At 37.8% G+C, this 14,166-nt stretch overlaps 2 protein-coding genes across 2 annotated transcripts; both read right to left on the bottom strand.

Annotated features, from left to right (window-relative positions):
* Positions 1 to 247: 247 nt before the first annotated feature.
* On the bottom strand, positions 248 to 6,862 carry prkab2 (protein kinase, AMP-activated, beta 2 non-catalytic subunit). Its single transcript, XM_079244222.1, has 8 exons — positions 6,770 to 6,862; positions 4,313 to 4,489; positions 3,807 to 3,964; positions 3,544 to 3,637; positions 2,418 to 2,532; positions 2,167 to 2,300; positions 2,002 to 2,070; positions 248 to 1,768 (listed from the first exon to the last, which is right to left on the bottom strand). The coding sequence occupies exons 2-8, from the start codon at positions 4,463 to 4,465 to the stop codon at positions 1,691 to 1,693; spliced, it is 801 nt and encodes a 266-aa protein (XP_079100348.1). The 5' UTR covers positions 4,466 to 4,489; positions 6,770 to 6,862; the 3' UTR covers positions 248 to 1,690.
* Positions 6,863 to 9,132: 2,270 nt separating this feature from the next.
* Positions 9,133 to 14,166, bottom strand: LOC306758610 (mitochondrial adenyl nucleotide antiporter SLC25A24-like). The gene is made up of 10 exons (XM_079243944.1): positions 13,812 to 14,166; positions 13,507 to 13,633; positions 13,267 to 13,354; positions 13,038 to 13,149; positions 12,006 to 12,164; positions 11,755 to 11,907; positions 11,541 to 11,648; positions 11,262 to 11,429; positions 10,894 to 11,044; positions 9,133 to 10,006 (listed from the first exon to the last, which is right to left on the bottom strand). Exons 1-10 carry the CDS (start codon positions 13,989 to 13,991, stop codon positions 9,831 to 9,833), a joined length of 1,422 nt encoding a protein of 473 aa, XP_079100070.1. The 5' UTR covers positions 13,992 to 14,166; the 3' UTR covers positions 9,133 to 9,830.

Genomic DNA, 14,166 nt, shown 5'->3' with positions numbered 1-14,166 from the left:
TTACCATTTATTACCATGTGGTAAGTCAAAATGATTCAAGTCTGATCTGCTGCATCTTGCTCTTTATTATGGCATAAACCAGTAAAAAGACAAGCGTCAGATTGTGCTCAACAGGATTTTGAGCAAAGCTTTTACTGTGAAGGGATGGAAAAGGCCTCAGACTCCGCATGTATCAATTATATGTCTGGCTTTATAGGGTTATGGTTCTAAAGATTAAAAAAGAAAACAGACAGACTGAAAATTGGACCGTTATGTCCTCTCTTTATTTGCAAACAAGTACAACCTTGTGCACGCTGCTTCTGCAAAGCATTTTAAAACATTCATGAAACAGATGCAAAATTCAAGTTTTGGTTTTAACTTTAAAACTTAATGTCCATACTTCCTTAACAAATTTTAAGTATTAAAAACTCTTTGGACAAAACTTAAGCCAAGCTCAACATTCACAAAATGGTTTCAGAGCATCTAGTTGAACAACAACAGGATTTATGACAAGCACTTTTTTTATATAGAAGTTTAACAACTGGTAGCATTTATGTGCAAACAATCAGTACAACAACCACTGTACCAAAATATTTTAGATCAGCTTACTTTGACAAACACACGTGTGAGCAAACTGTGCAGCATTTTGATTCATGGCAACTCTACATCAAAGCCCTGTTAATTCAAGTGATGAGGATTACCTCTGAAGTATCTGAATGTGTTCGTATCCACACGAGCTGCAGACGTTCAGAACAAAGCAGGCCACAGAAACCATTAGTGTGCACAGGCCTCTGTGTATGACCTCACATGTAACACACAGATACAATACATTCATGTTTAATAAATAAAAATGAAAACAGGTGCACACTTCGATATAAACCACAGCAAATCTTAAGATGCTAATTAAATCTAAGAAGCTACAGTACAAAGAGCCTTCTGCTGCATAGTCAAAAGCTTACCTCAAGACTCCTGCTCATGGGATCGCATACTTACATCAGGATAAAGGCAATAACAAAACTTAATACAGACTTCTGAGCCATTTCCCCACCTGGGAACTTGCAAGTGAGATCCTAATGTTTACAAAAGTGTGAAATACTAACAGTTTTTTATTGTGTTTTTCACTGCTGCTTCCTCAACAAGAGCAGGTACATCATCCTCTGGATCTACCAACAGAATTTTTACGGCACATTATTGCACTTCAGGTATCAGGGGAAAAAAAAAACAGTCTGCAGCAAAGAGTCACACCTAACAGAATCAAATGTAGGATATCATGACAACAGGTCTTCCAATTGAACTGCTGAACCAAACCAGTAACATTCAGTTTGATGTCACAGATCCTTCACATATCTTCTACCTGACAATATCACATAGGATATAAACATCCCTCCAACAAAAAATAATCTCTGTTTGTCTCTTTAACATGAACACAGTGATTCAGTCAAGCTCATCTGTTAGTAGATGTCACTGTTAAAAGCCACAGTACGGTTATTATCTCTCCCTTTAACCCAACACATCCACACACACACAACCTTCGGGCCTTGGTAGACACAACTGCAACCGCACTCAGAGAGTCCCGCTCCTGTAAACGTGTTTCTGTGCAAGTTTCAGCTAAATGTGACAGCAAGCACCTCCAAGAAAAAAAAAACAAAAAACAAAAAACAAAAAACAGGCTGAGTACAAACATGCTGCACTCTGAGAGAACTGCAGAGGTTTAAATTGGCTTGTAAAGCAGAGAGGTGACGTACTTCTTCTTGTATCTGTGAGTAGCACTCAGCACCATAACTCCATCCTACACACAAAGACAAAACACATCAGAGAAAGAAAGCGCCGTAAGAAACATCCACATCCTGGGAAACATCAACACAGATGCTCAAATTTGGGAAAATGGTGCTCGCAGATATAAATAACTTAATCAGAATCACTTAAAAAAAAATGTATATAAAGTAAATTTAGCCAGCTCTGGGTCAAGTAAATAATATCTAATGTTCCACTGAGACAGATTTCCACTGCTGATGCACCTACCTTTATTGAAAGAGCATAAAGGTGATTTAGCATGACATGATTGGGTTCGGGCAGCAGGGCAGGATCACACTGAAGCAGAGTAAAAGGAAAACAGAAAAGATGATAAGCAGCAACACTGGTGAGCAAAAACATGGTAAGTAACACTATTCCGCTGGAATAACTTACGGATATATTGGTGTCTTTATTAAGGATCACTTGAAGCAGGTGAGGCGGCAGAATGGGTGGGGCTTTGAAGTGCTCTTCGGGCCTGAAAATGTACTGTTCCTGCCCGTATGGACCAGGAGGGGAGCTAGACAGGTCTGTGAAAATGCAACAGAGAATAAATATATATGTGCATAATGTAAATATTCATCAAGTTTTTAATAATCTCAACAACTAAATAACAACAGAGTACTAATAGCTAAATGCAGACTAACCAGATGTGTCTGAGCATTCCAGAGAATCAACCTGCAGGGCATCAAACACCTCAAAGTCGGACTTCTTCACCTGGATGAGGTTGTTAATGGTGCCAAGCTGGCTGGTTACCACTGGCTACAAGAGATGGTGATAAAGCATTATCAGAATTAGCATGTTTAGCAGTAGGTTTAAGAAAAGTTTAAACAACAACAGAGCGATGTTTTCACACAGTCAGGGTCCAAAATGCAAAAGCACCACATGTAAATTTATTACAGGTGACATGCAGGGGGGTCAGAGAGCTGTCATTAGTTCACTAGTTTCACACTTACTGTCCACAGCACCAATATCACAACATTTCATCAGTCGTGACTTGTGGCGGGGAAATTGACACAGTTTTACAGGTTATGCTGTGAGCAGTATGGCGAGATATGTGAACACAGAATGTTCTTTTATTTATGAAGTTTTATTCAATCAATAAAGGTATTGACTTTTCTATGGATAGTGTGTTTTTGATAGTTTGGTAATGTTTTACTTTTATTTTTGTGTATCTATATGTGTGTGTGTGTGTGTATATGTATGTATGTACAGTACCAGTCAAAAGTTTGGACACACCTCCTCACTTAGTGGTTTTTCTTTATTTTTGAGTGTACTAAGCTGTCACCAAAGCAAAAGGTGGTTACTTTGAAGAATCTAAAATATAAAACATATTCTGGTTTATTTACCACTTTTTTGTTTACTACATAATTCCAAATGTGTCCCTTCAAAGTGTGGATGTATTTAGTTGTACTCTGCAATTAAGAAAATAAAAAAATGAAGAAAAAACAGAGTGAGGCGGTGTGTCCAAACTTTTGACTGGTACTGTATATATGCACATATGTATATTTACTTTATATTTTTTGCATGTAATGTATTGTGAAGAATTACTATTGTCTCTGTGTAAAAGCCCAAACAGGCATTGAGAAGTAGCCTTGGCTAAGATGCTGTAGTGTGTGACACGATTCATGAAACATACTTTCATAAATCATGCATGTTTAGTAAATAAATATCATTCATTATTTATCAAATAAATATAATTGAATTAAATTGTGACTGACAAGTCAAGTGTTACTGAAAATGACAAGAATATAAAAAGTAATAGTGCTGTACCTCTGAGGGATCATGAACCCACTGTCCATCCACAAAAAACTTGTACTGGTGCTCCCCTTCAGGCAGGTCCAGAATAGCTACAAAGTCATTATGACTTCAAATGTGGAAAGAGAGATGAGGAGGAGTATAACTAGTACTTGTTAAGAGACAAGAAAATGCAAATGGTACTAATGGTCGCAGTTGGCATACAGTAGATGTAACAGAATTATAAGGGAATACAATCACTGGACACAATAAAAGCAATTTTCTGACATCTAATTTACCTCTTATTTAGTGGGATTTTTGTGTTCCAGTTGTTAAAAGAACCGGCAATGTAAACTTCCTTCCCCCCTCCAGCCCAGCGAATCACAGTGGGTCGAGCCTGAGGACCAGTTTTAACCAGGTCATCCATATCTGGGGTAAATTCTTTCTCTCCTGATGTCTGAAAGAAATAAATGTGTGAATCTCATTTAGAAAACATTTTAGAATGATTAGTTTTAACCTTTTAATCTTCTGGTCTACCATTTGGTTGAGGTAAATATGCAGTGACTATGATGAATTTCTTTGATAAATTGTAACAATAAACCTGTAAAACCCAAATTAAGTGTTTGTTATAACACTTCTGTTTCAAATTTTGAAAAAATTTCGCTGATTTAATTTTGTTCTGACAATAGATCTCAACCATTTGCTAAAAGCATTTATTTTGATAGTTTATGTACAAAATAAAATTTTCTTTGGACTTTTTCTTTATGTAAACATCAAAGGGTTAGGCTGACATTTGGACATATACCTTAGTTCCATGGGTGTTGAAGATGTTGGGATCATCTGTGCTATCCACCATCTTGTTGCTGGGTTCTTGGTCTTTGTGACTCCCGCTGCTGTCGGAGCGGTGGGCCTTGTTTCCATGGCGATCTCCTGATACTCTGTCACTCGTGTTGCCCATAATGATGCACGACTCACTGTGCCACTGAAAAAAAAGAAGACAATTTGTTTTATGAATGAACATAGACCAGTCTGTGGAAATTTAATTTTACAATAATCTAGTCTTTTAGAGACAACAAATTCAGGAAGGACAATCTATTTTTATTTCTTAGTTTGAATTTTGCCTTTCAGAGCTTATATAAATTACACGATCAGGATATAATGATTACTCAGCCACCTCTTGCTGTTGGAGTTGTGATATAAATCCAGTATATCCCCATCTAGCATAGCATGTCAAAGGAATACTGTGTAACTTTTGACCCCAACATAAGCGTAATATGAGTAATAATGGATGATTCCTGGGGTCAATATACAGTGCTTGACACGTGTCACGCTCCAATGGCATTGCCCTCTTCAGAAACCAGAATGACTTTGCAGGAGTGGATCTGCCTCTCATGGGATCATGTGATGTGAAGCGCTTTGCTTTACAGCTCTCTCCTCAAGTTAGGGGGGGGGGATTGAGAAATTAAACAAATAATGGGAAGAACATGATCTCATGATCACAATTATGATCTAATGATCTAATGAATAGATTATATGGAGAAAAACTTTCTGGAATGATTGTGATTTGTGAGAGAAGGGAAGAGAAACTTGGTTATGTTTATAACCCATCTTTACCACTCTAGGTTGTAGTCAGCCTGGTTCCATGCACAGGTACAGCTAGTTTGTCCTGGTCACTAAACAGAACCACTGTCCTCGACCCAGAATAAAGGAGAAATAATTACAGTAGTGATTAAAGCATGCTCAGAGTTGCACAGATGTTGTTTTTTTAGTTTTTTTGAAGTGGGTCAAATGAGGCTGCAATAATAAAAATCAGTATTTTATTAGAACAGAACTACAGTCAGGAAATGCTTTAAATGATGAAAGGTTGACACCAAATCTTGACGAACTGTTTTCAGACACATTTAACCATCTGATAAAAGGAATAAAAATGTGTAAACAACAACAACTTATGCTTAACCATGACATATGTCAATGATAATTTAATTAAAAAGAATAAAAACTTTATAATTAAAAGGAAAGAAGTTCTCTATAATCTTGATAGTACTTTTTTTTCAGATGTTTTTTTCTTTTTCAGATTTTTACAATTAAAGAAGATGGGAATTCTGAGTACCTAGGTTCTTTTAACTATACGAACATGTATGCAAGATTCCTAACTACGCTCTCTTGGTGCATTAATCAGCTTTTGACAACTCAAATTTCTTACAATTTTTTTTTTTTTTAAACACATTTTATGTTTCGTGTCTCTCAGTGCTTCTGGCTGACTGATTTTTTTCTCTTTTAATAAATAAAGGGAAACAAAACTGTAATGTAAATTTAAGTTATCGACAACTTCTAAATCTTTACTGTATTTTTGTCCACAAAGAAGCAACCCTCTTAGAAATTGCACACAATTCAGCAAATTTAAAATCTTAGTAATTCATCCAATTCTCATGCTTTGCTGTGCAAGTTTTATAAAGCTGATAAAGAGTGACAACAGAATAATAAGTACGGCTCAGCCTTACTAATATACGTTTTGTCACGTTTACATAATCAGATACATCACAAAAGAACCTTTAAATACTGTAAAAATCAGATTAGCCAGGATATCAGGCAGAAGATGTGTTATAATGGTTGTTTGGATTGAAGCAATCTTGCCTGCACCTCGCATGAAATATGAGGATGTGATGATAATGCACAATCTCTAACTACATGCAACTGTCGCAGTTAGTAGGTGAAAAGATACAGACAACCCGGTAAAAATGACGAGGAGCAGTCCGAGTCAAACGACAGGTTGAACAGCTCTCCAGTACGACAAAAAAGCTCATCAGCAGACTAGACAGATGAAGAAAGGTAACTGCGGGGGTGACAGTCTTCTGATTGTGAATCTGGACTTACTGGACAGATACCACAACAATAAACTGTTGAATTTAACACACTCATTCTGGCATGCATGACACTATACTAAACAGTCAGTTAACTCCCATTAGCGTCAAGCTCAACAAGTTTTAAACTAAATAACATTTAATAAACATTGCACGTGTTTTTCTCACGGTAACTTACTCTAGTTTCCCAGCTGACTGTGCAGCTGTGCTCCTCCTCATTTCACTCCTGAATATTTTTAGCTGCTGCTCAGTTGAAGACAGCTAGCTGCTAGCGGTTACTGTCAACAAACTACTTACTTGTTTTTCTAAACTAAGAAGATGATAACAGCAACAAAGTCATACATTTAACATACCGGTATAACTTTACTGTGTAATTATTCGGAGAAAGCAGAGAAACTCACCGACACTTGCTGCCTTCGGCAGTAGTTTGTGCGGTAGCGGAGGGTTTGTCACGACCCAGGGTCCACCTCTCTTTAACTACTGCAGCTCAGCGATGCCCCAACTACGGCGAGTGATAAGGACAAAAGTACTTTTGACGGTTCATCAGGAACTTGAAGGACTACGAGGTCGACAGACAGGAAATGCATGTCGCAACGAATAATTTCACCTGGACACATTAATAAATTTAACATTTTTTTTCAACTAAACAATCAGGGGACATGAATGTAGCGTATGTTGAAACATACTCATACAGTGTCTGAACTACCAGTCATAAGAAAAAGAAAATGAAGCTAGATTCCTAGCAATAGAAAAGGGTTTAAATACATCCATATGGTAAATTATAATGCACTTGTTTAATTTGCATTTTTGCTAGCTTATATGAAAAATTGATTTTCATCTTTAGCCATTATGTTATGCGTTATAATGCAAGATAAATATTTTACATGTTGAAAATTTATTCTAATATAACAGATATATTTTTTTTAAATTTCAGGTGTGACTTCAGATTCTGCCAGTGGTTTCTAGCAGTTTTGGATTCAGACATCTCAGAAAAAGCAGCATAGTCCAGTCAATTTTCAAATCTGAATGAGCTGTTTATTTTAATTTAATTTTAATTTAATATTGTTTAACTTAACTTCATATCATAACTCAAGAAGAAAAGTCAATAGAAAAGTCCAAGGCCTAAGCTGTCCGTGAGCCGGTAAAGCCAGTGACATTTATAATCTTGTTATAGTGAAATCTTCTGGAAAACCCTAATCATGCCTTTCAGATGGATTTACTTTGACATTTACTCACCAATACATCTTTTAGAGGACAGTTTCCTTCTCCATATGGCAACGGGACCCCCACAAAATCCATCAGTAGGATAGATGCACTTATTTGCTTAGGAAGGGCTTAAAATAAACTAAGTCTGAGCTGATCACCCAACGTCAAAACTCCACAGACACCAATTAGTTTCAATAGGAACTGGTGTCATCTCTGGAAAGCAAGCCTAATGCACAAAAACTCTACCTAACAATCCCCAGGGCCCAAAGGATCTTTCGCCAGTATCTGAGAATGCACTCAGATAACCTTTCTCTACAACCTGACTTGTTGATATGCAGATGTACTCAATATTAGGTAGTTTATTGGTGATCAATGTGTGTCCAGATGGTTTAACTAACATCTAGGCAAAGTTTTTAAAGAGCCCATTTTATGCATCTTCAATTTCGGGGCCATGTATTTATTTCAAGAGTCACTCTGATTGATCAGCTGACAGGTCAAAAACTGCATTCAGAGGCAGCTTCTTATGCTTTGAGGTGTGCCAAACTGGCCACTGGACCATCACATAAACGTTATCCATGATGCTATGATCAAGGTAAAGAAGAAAATACTAGACCTTGTGGGCATTTGTTTAGAAACGTCAAACTTTTTACTCTTCGATAAAAAAAAACCTTTACATGGCCTCTTTAAAGTAACTTTGTTGAGTCTTTGTCAAGCTGTGTTTAGTGACAGTCTTATGTAGTAAACTAAGACTGAATGCAGAAATTAAAAAAAAAAAAAAATCTGTAAAAATTGTAAATCACATCAGTGGCAGTGCTAACATGACTTCCAAGAGAACTCTTTTACTTCCTGACGTCCCTTTGCCTTTAATCATGCAAGATTATCAGTGTTTTGATCACATTTTTCTCTTCAAGTTATACCAAAATATTGATTACATTATCACAAACTATCCTTCTCTGTATTTCTGGCAACTCTCATAGCTGATCTTGCAACATCACTTATTCATTGCTTTACAAAAGTGAATGGAAGCATAATCATATTTTCATCAAACTACTAATGATCCTCTAAAAATTTTCCTTTAAATGAAAAATGCCCTTGCATAGAAAACCAAATTCAGTGATGACAAATCCAGCAATCCTTCTTTTCTCTGATGACTTGACACCACAAACGCAAACATGGTAAAGTTTGCATGTGGTTTTTACTTTAAAGGAAAAATAATCAGCCCGCCCATTAGCAGTGTCAAGTGGCATGTAGAAAAACAGTACCGCTATCAGAATCCTGGTGTCAAAGTTTACCTTTAAGGGCAGGTTATCTTAATCTGCTGGAAAGGAAAGTGACACATGACAAAAAAATAAGTTCTTTGCTGGTTTTTCACTCCAACAACCAGTTATCGCCATTTTATCAGTCCAATAAATAAGCATGACTAAAACATTCATATATAATATATATATATATATATATATATGTGTGTGTGTGTGTAGAGTGTACAGTACATCATCACAGTATATATAGCTTAAAAAAAGACTCATCTCCAAGTTTTGCATCAAGAGGCTGTAAGGCACTTTTAAATGATTACCACATAAAGAATGTGGAAGTAGTGATCTATCATATTAAACAAATTGTGTGTCTTTATACACACATTATTCCAGTGTTAAAAACAATTGATTTTTTAGGGCCAGTTATCTTTAGCTGACAGGCACTGCTTGGAGAGCTGCCTAGCTTAAGCCAATGCTACTTGAAGCATCTTTCAGGTGTTTCAAACCAAAAGTGTCAAATTACATGAGCACATTTCAACAATTAGTGTTACGTTTCTCAGTCTGACATAAACGTGGCATGCGATAAGATCTAGCTTTTTCGGGAGAAAATGATATCCATTGTCAACAAAAAAAAGCACAACATGTGTCACATTTTTGTTTCATAAAAGTTTAAAGGAAAAAAGAACTGGCATAACATTTTTTATGAGTTATCTACAAAGCTGTATGTCAAGCATTGTTTTGGGACTGTATGTAAAAGGTAGGGAGTGTCTTATGTGCAACCTTTAAAATAAAATAAATAAATAAAGCATGCGCACCACAACAGATTAAAACTTTAGCTACTGGCAGGCAACTCTTTTCCCATACAGTTTTCCATCTGCGGAACCGATGAAGTCATGCTCTGTATGTTCTGTCTATCTGTCTTTTTGGAGTTCTTTTTCTTTTCAGGCATTTTTCAAGTCAAAGACAAATACATTAAATGTCCTAGCTGCTTGGATTATCATTTTTAGATTCTTAAACCGGTCTTCATGTACTCATAAACCACATAGCTTATGCTGACAGCAGGAATAACTTTCATGAAGTTTGGCAAGATGCCCCGGTAGAGGCCAAAGAAACCATCTTTGGCTATGATCGTCTTCAACAGAGATCTCATGGAAGGCTGGTCTGATGCATCCAGAGACGCTGCAAAGAAAGATGAAGTTAGAAAGGCAATGCTGCATCTCACAACAAGCTTTTTATACTTTTAAACTGGAGGATGTTTCATACTGACAGGTGGGGAAAAATACATTTAGGAAAATGCTTTATGATGTGGAGAGTTAATCTACATTGGTGTCAGTAAATTTGTTTTGGGGTTAAATCTCATTAGTCAAACACTAGTTTCATATGCTGGAAATGGTTTACTATTTTGTGCAAATGTCACCATCAGAGTACAACACCTCCTAACCAGGACAGTCTTTCTTTTTCAGCCCTTTCAAAAAAGAATAACACAAGTCCACCCAGTCAAACTAATCAGGCACCTAAAAGCATTCAACAAATGGTGAAAATGGGTCAAATAAGTCGGGATAACATAGAAAGTAATTAAACTTCACTTGTATCACAACTTTCTTATCAATCTGAAAAGTTTTACTGGACAAAATAAGATGAGAAAGAACAAATTAAAAAATAAAAACACAATTTTTTTCAATATGTAACAAAAGTTGGACATATGATTCATAAAAATAGCACAACATTGTTTGATGAATACATTTTTAAAAAGCTGCAGGTTTCACTAAATTTAGGTGTTATGAAACTGATGCATGTTTGGAATATTCTTTGTCTCTGATATAAGATCAGAGTACTAAACTAATGTAAACATTATGCTACAACCACGGTAGCGTGATGGGTGATGTTTAAAAAGAAAAAGCTGTGAACTGTTGCCTGACACCATTTTATTCATTGTGAGCTTTTGATGCAGGTTTATGTCAATATTTGACACTTGGTTGCATCTTGTTTATATTGAAAAATGTTACATGCTGTACATTTTGTTGATGTTTTTTCAGATATCTGGCAATCCGATATTCTCATCTTACCTTTCGCCTGCATGCGTGTGCGTACAAGTGCGAGAGGATAGCTGGCCAACTGGCCACAGGTACTGGAGATGGTACCACAACCCAACAACACCAGAACTCCAGGGTTTGCTGAGTCTTTGGCATAATATGACAACCATGTGTTCTTCAAAGTCTGAAACACATAAAGGTAATAGCTGTACATCAAAATGCCACAAAAATGTATTTTTCTCAAAATGCCACAAAAATGTATTTTTCTGAGTGAAAATCAATGCAGCCCAGCAGCACAAGATGAAGTGATTCAGTGGGCGTATCAGTGAGTTAACCTAACAATGTGTAATTCATTGTGGCAGGTCAATAAGGAGGCTGCATTCATCACAAGGCCTGCGTACCTCATAAACAGCAAGGTCTATCCCGGCGTAGGGAATGATGCCAAGTAAATTTGGAATGTAGCCCTTATAGAAAGCTATAACACCTTCCTTCTTCAGGATCGTCTTGGCACAGTCAAACATTCCTCCAAACTGGCCAGTTTTCCTCAGGGTCAGACGAGTCTTTAATACCTTAAACAAAAAGACCAAAAGGCAAAAATGAAACACAGGTCTCCTGATTTGTTTGGCTTTTCTTTTTCAGGGACATCACATCCTCTCACTATGAAACACACGTTCTCTTACTTCCATAGGGTAAATAGCTGTCTGAGCTGTTGCTCCTGCCATAGAGCCAGCCATAAACCTCTTATGTGTCTCAATCTTTGCTCCCTCTGATGATAGCAACCTCTTATACTGTAACAGAAGCACAAAGTTATCTGTAGTTACTCCATTTGTTTTAAAGTCACGATAGTTGGAAACACCCACAGTAGAGAGGATGTTTTAAGTTGTAGTTACACACTTGTTCATATGCCATGAATTTGATTGCTGTCTCAGGTGCGATCTTTAAAACATTGATTCCATTTCCCCTCCACAGTGAAGTCAGGCCTCCCTCTACGATCATCTGCCTGAAGCCCCCAACCAGACTTATCCGGTTAGTCTTGGAAGAATGAACCTGTATTGCAAATATATGTTCAGCATGTCAGTTTAAACCACTCCCATTCATTTATAAAGACTCTGTCTATAACTATCCCTTTGTTTCACATTATTCACCTGCATGAAAACTTTTATTCTGTCCAGTGGAGCAGTACCAGTTCGAGAGACGGCGCCTGCTGCCGCACCTGCAACCAGCTGTTTCCACCACACACCTGAGTTTTTTTCTTCCTCTGTGAATTCATCTGGGATGGCAAGACTGTCACCGATGTCCAGCACCTCGTTATCAGAAAAAGCATTTGTCAGTTAGTAAAAACATATTTTTATCATGCATATTCTCAGCCTGCTCATGCAAAACATACATTGTTAAAAGTCAGATGTCTTCATGCTTTTGCACACAGAGGCACAGGTCACATTGTCTGTGTGGTTTGACAAGAACTTCTCCTTTCTGTTTCACAGTTGTGTAGTAACTATTTTTTCAGCCTTGTTGGTCATTTGCATAACCTTGAACAGAAGATTTCAGCCAGAAAGCTGACACAAGACCATTGTATGTATGTGTTTAAGGAGGAAAGGCTAAATTGCATCTGGTGATCTGAACTCTTTTGCAAGAGCTGACTGTGAAATCACTGAGCTGACAGCATTTGTCTTGCATGCTTTAGCTGTTTCAGATAAACAGATCTGGTGTTTTTCCAAAAGCATAAAGGCGCCTGTGAAAAAAATAAGTGCTGTGGACTTTTAATGACACTGCTGGGAAACACGCAGGATTATGGAGTTAGTTACTTTGTGTCCTGCACTCAATATTATGAACCATTTCTGTGTTGTTTGCAAAGAAACATTCAGAAAAATGTTATGTCAAGAGAAATGTTTATGCAACAAACAAATCAGGGACTGACATCTTTCTTTACCCAAGAACGAGGAGCTTGGCACCATAAGGAAGAGGTGGAGGAGCAATTTGAGGTAAACAAAGTCTAGCGCTGTGACCTAATTAACTTGGTTGGTGTAGATTCTGAAAGCTGTTGCCAATTGGGAAATGTAGAGAAAATCCATAGTATCTAACACAAGAGGACAGAAGGACATGTGATTTATCCCACTGCAGTTGCCTCTGAGTGTGGGCAGAATGTGTTTTAGAAAGTGTTTCTATTTGAGCCCTACTGAGGAGTGTTTCCAGTAGCGTATGATCTCCTCCAGGTTGTGAGCAGGGTACAGCAGGAAGTGCTCTCTCCACTCGTTCCAGTCAACCATCATGGTCCCATCAATGTCCATACTGAGGAAGGACACACAAGTTTTTACCTAATGACTTATACAAACAATATGTTTCATGCAAAAATATGAAGTTACTCTGTGAGCACAGGGTGGATATGCATGGAACTGGGAGTCAAACCTCTGCAAGATTTTCAAGGCGTCCTCCTTGCTGAGATCCATGCCCAGTTCTGCAAGGGACTGCTGGATCTCTGAGGCATCAATGCGGCCTGACACACAGAGAAGGAAAAAAACAAACAAACAAACAAACAAAAAAAACTGTACTGAAAAGTACTGCAACATAAACAGCAAATATTTGACACCTTAGGCATGCTCTAGCTTGTGTCATGCGCGTGCACTAATTGCTCCACCCATCTCCTACCATCGTTGTTTCTGTCCAGACTCTTGAATGTCAGCCACAACTTCTTCTCGTGCTCTTTTAGGTATTTGGTGAACTCGTTGAAATCCAAGCACCCATCCTTATTTTGATCACCGGATAAAACAATTTTCTGCGGAAAGGAGACAGAAATCTACAATCAGCACAGTGGGGGCCAGTCACGGTATCAGTCTGATAAGCGGGCATGCCACAACGAATTTTTTTTTTTTTTTTCTTAAGGCAGCAGCTCAGGACTTGAAACCCGTGTCCATTACGTGGGTACAGCTATCAGGATCATTGCTTCGAGTTACCTGTGCGGCACCGTGACGGAATATCCCCATTGCCTTGAGGCCCGCGCGCAACTCAGCGACGTCCACTTTGCCATCTTTATTGGTATCTAGCTTATCAAACAAGTCCTGGTATGACCGCTCACTGTTGGCATCCCAGCACCGGGCACTTGATAACAGAGACGTCCTTAACGTCTGATACATTGCAGAGCTAATGTGGAAGCAGCGTTCAGACCAGCCGTCCTGCAAACGTTAATCTGATTATAAATCCATACTGAGAATCATTCATTAATCCCCCGCATAATCCACGCGTGAACTCAGCAGTGACAATGACAAAAAGGCTTTCCTGTTGGTATAGTTCGCAGCCAACCCCGAGCAA

The sequence above is a fragment of the Telmatherina bonti genome (genome assembly GCF_933228915.1).
Source record: "Telmatherina bonti genome assembly, chromosome: 7".
NCBI classification, from domain to species: Eukaryota; Metazoa; Chordata; class Actinopteri; order Atheriniformes; family Telmatherinidae; genus Telmatherina; species Telmatherina bonti.
This window is presented reverse-complemented; position numbering and strand designations above follow the sequence as displayed.

Bases quoted from the DNA above. Each gene is read 5' to 3' on its own strand.
- prkab2 (XM_079244222.1), bottom strand. From the start codon at position 4,465: ATGGGCAACACGAGTGACAGAGTATCAGGAGATCGCCATGGAAACAAG. The intron at 3,638-3,806 runs GTAAATTAGATG...CCACATTTGAAG, and splicing joins AAAATCCCACTAAATAAGAG to TCATAATGACTTTGTAGCTA. The intron at 1,769-2,001 runs GTAGGTGCATCA...CTTTGTGTGTAG, and splicing joins TTTATGCTCTTTCAATAAAG to GATGGAGTTATGGTGCTGAG.
- LOC306758610 (XM_079243944.1), bottom strand. From the start codon at position 13,991: ATGTATCAGACGTTAAGGACGTCTCTGTTATCAAGTGCCCGGTGCTGG. The intron at 13,355-13,506 runs GTAGGAGATGGG...TCTGTGTGTCAG, and splicing joins TCTGGACAGAAACAACGATG to GCCGCATTGATGCCTCAGAG. The intron at 11,430-11,540 runs GTAAGAGAACGT...TTTTTGTTTAAG, and splicing joins CAGCTATTTACCCTATGGAA to GTATTAAAGACTCGTCTGAC.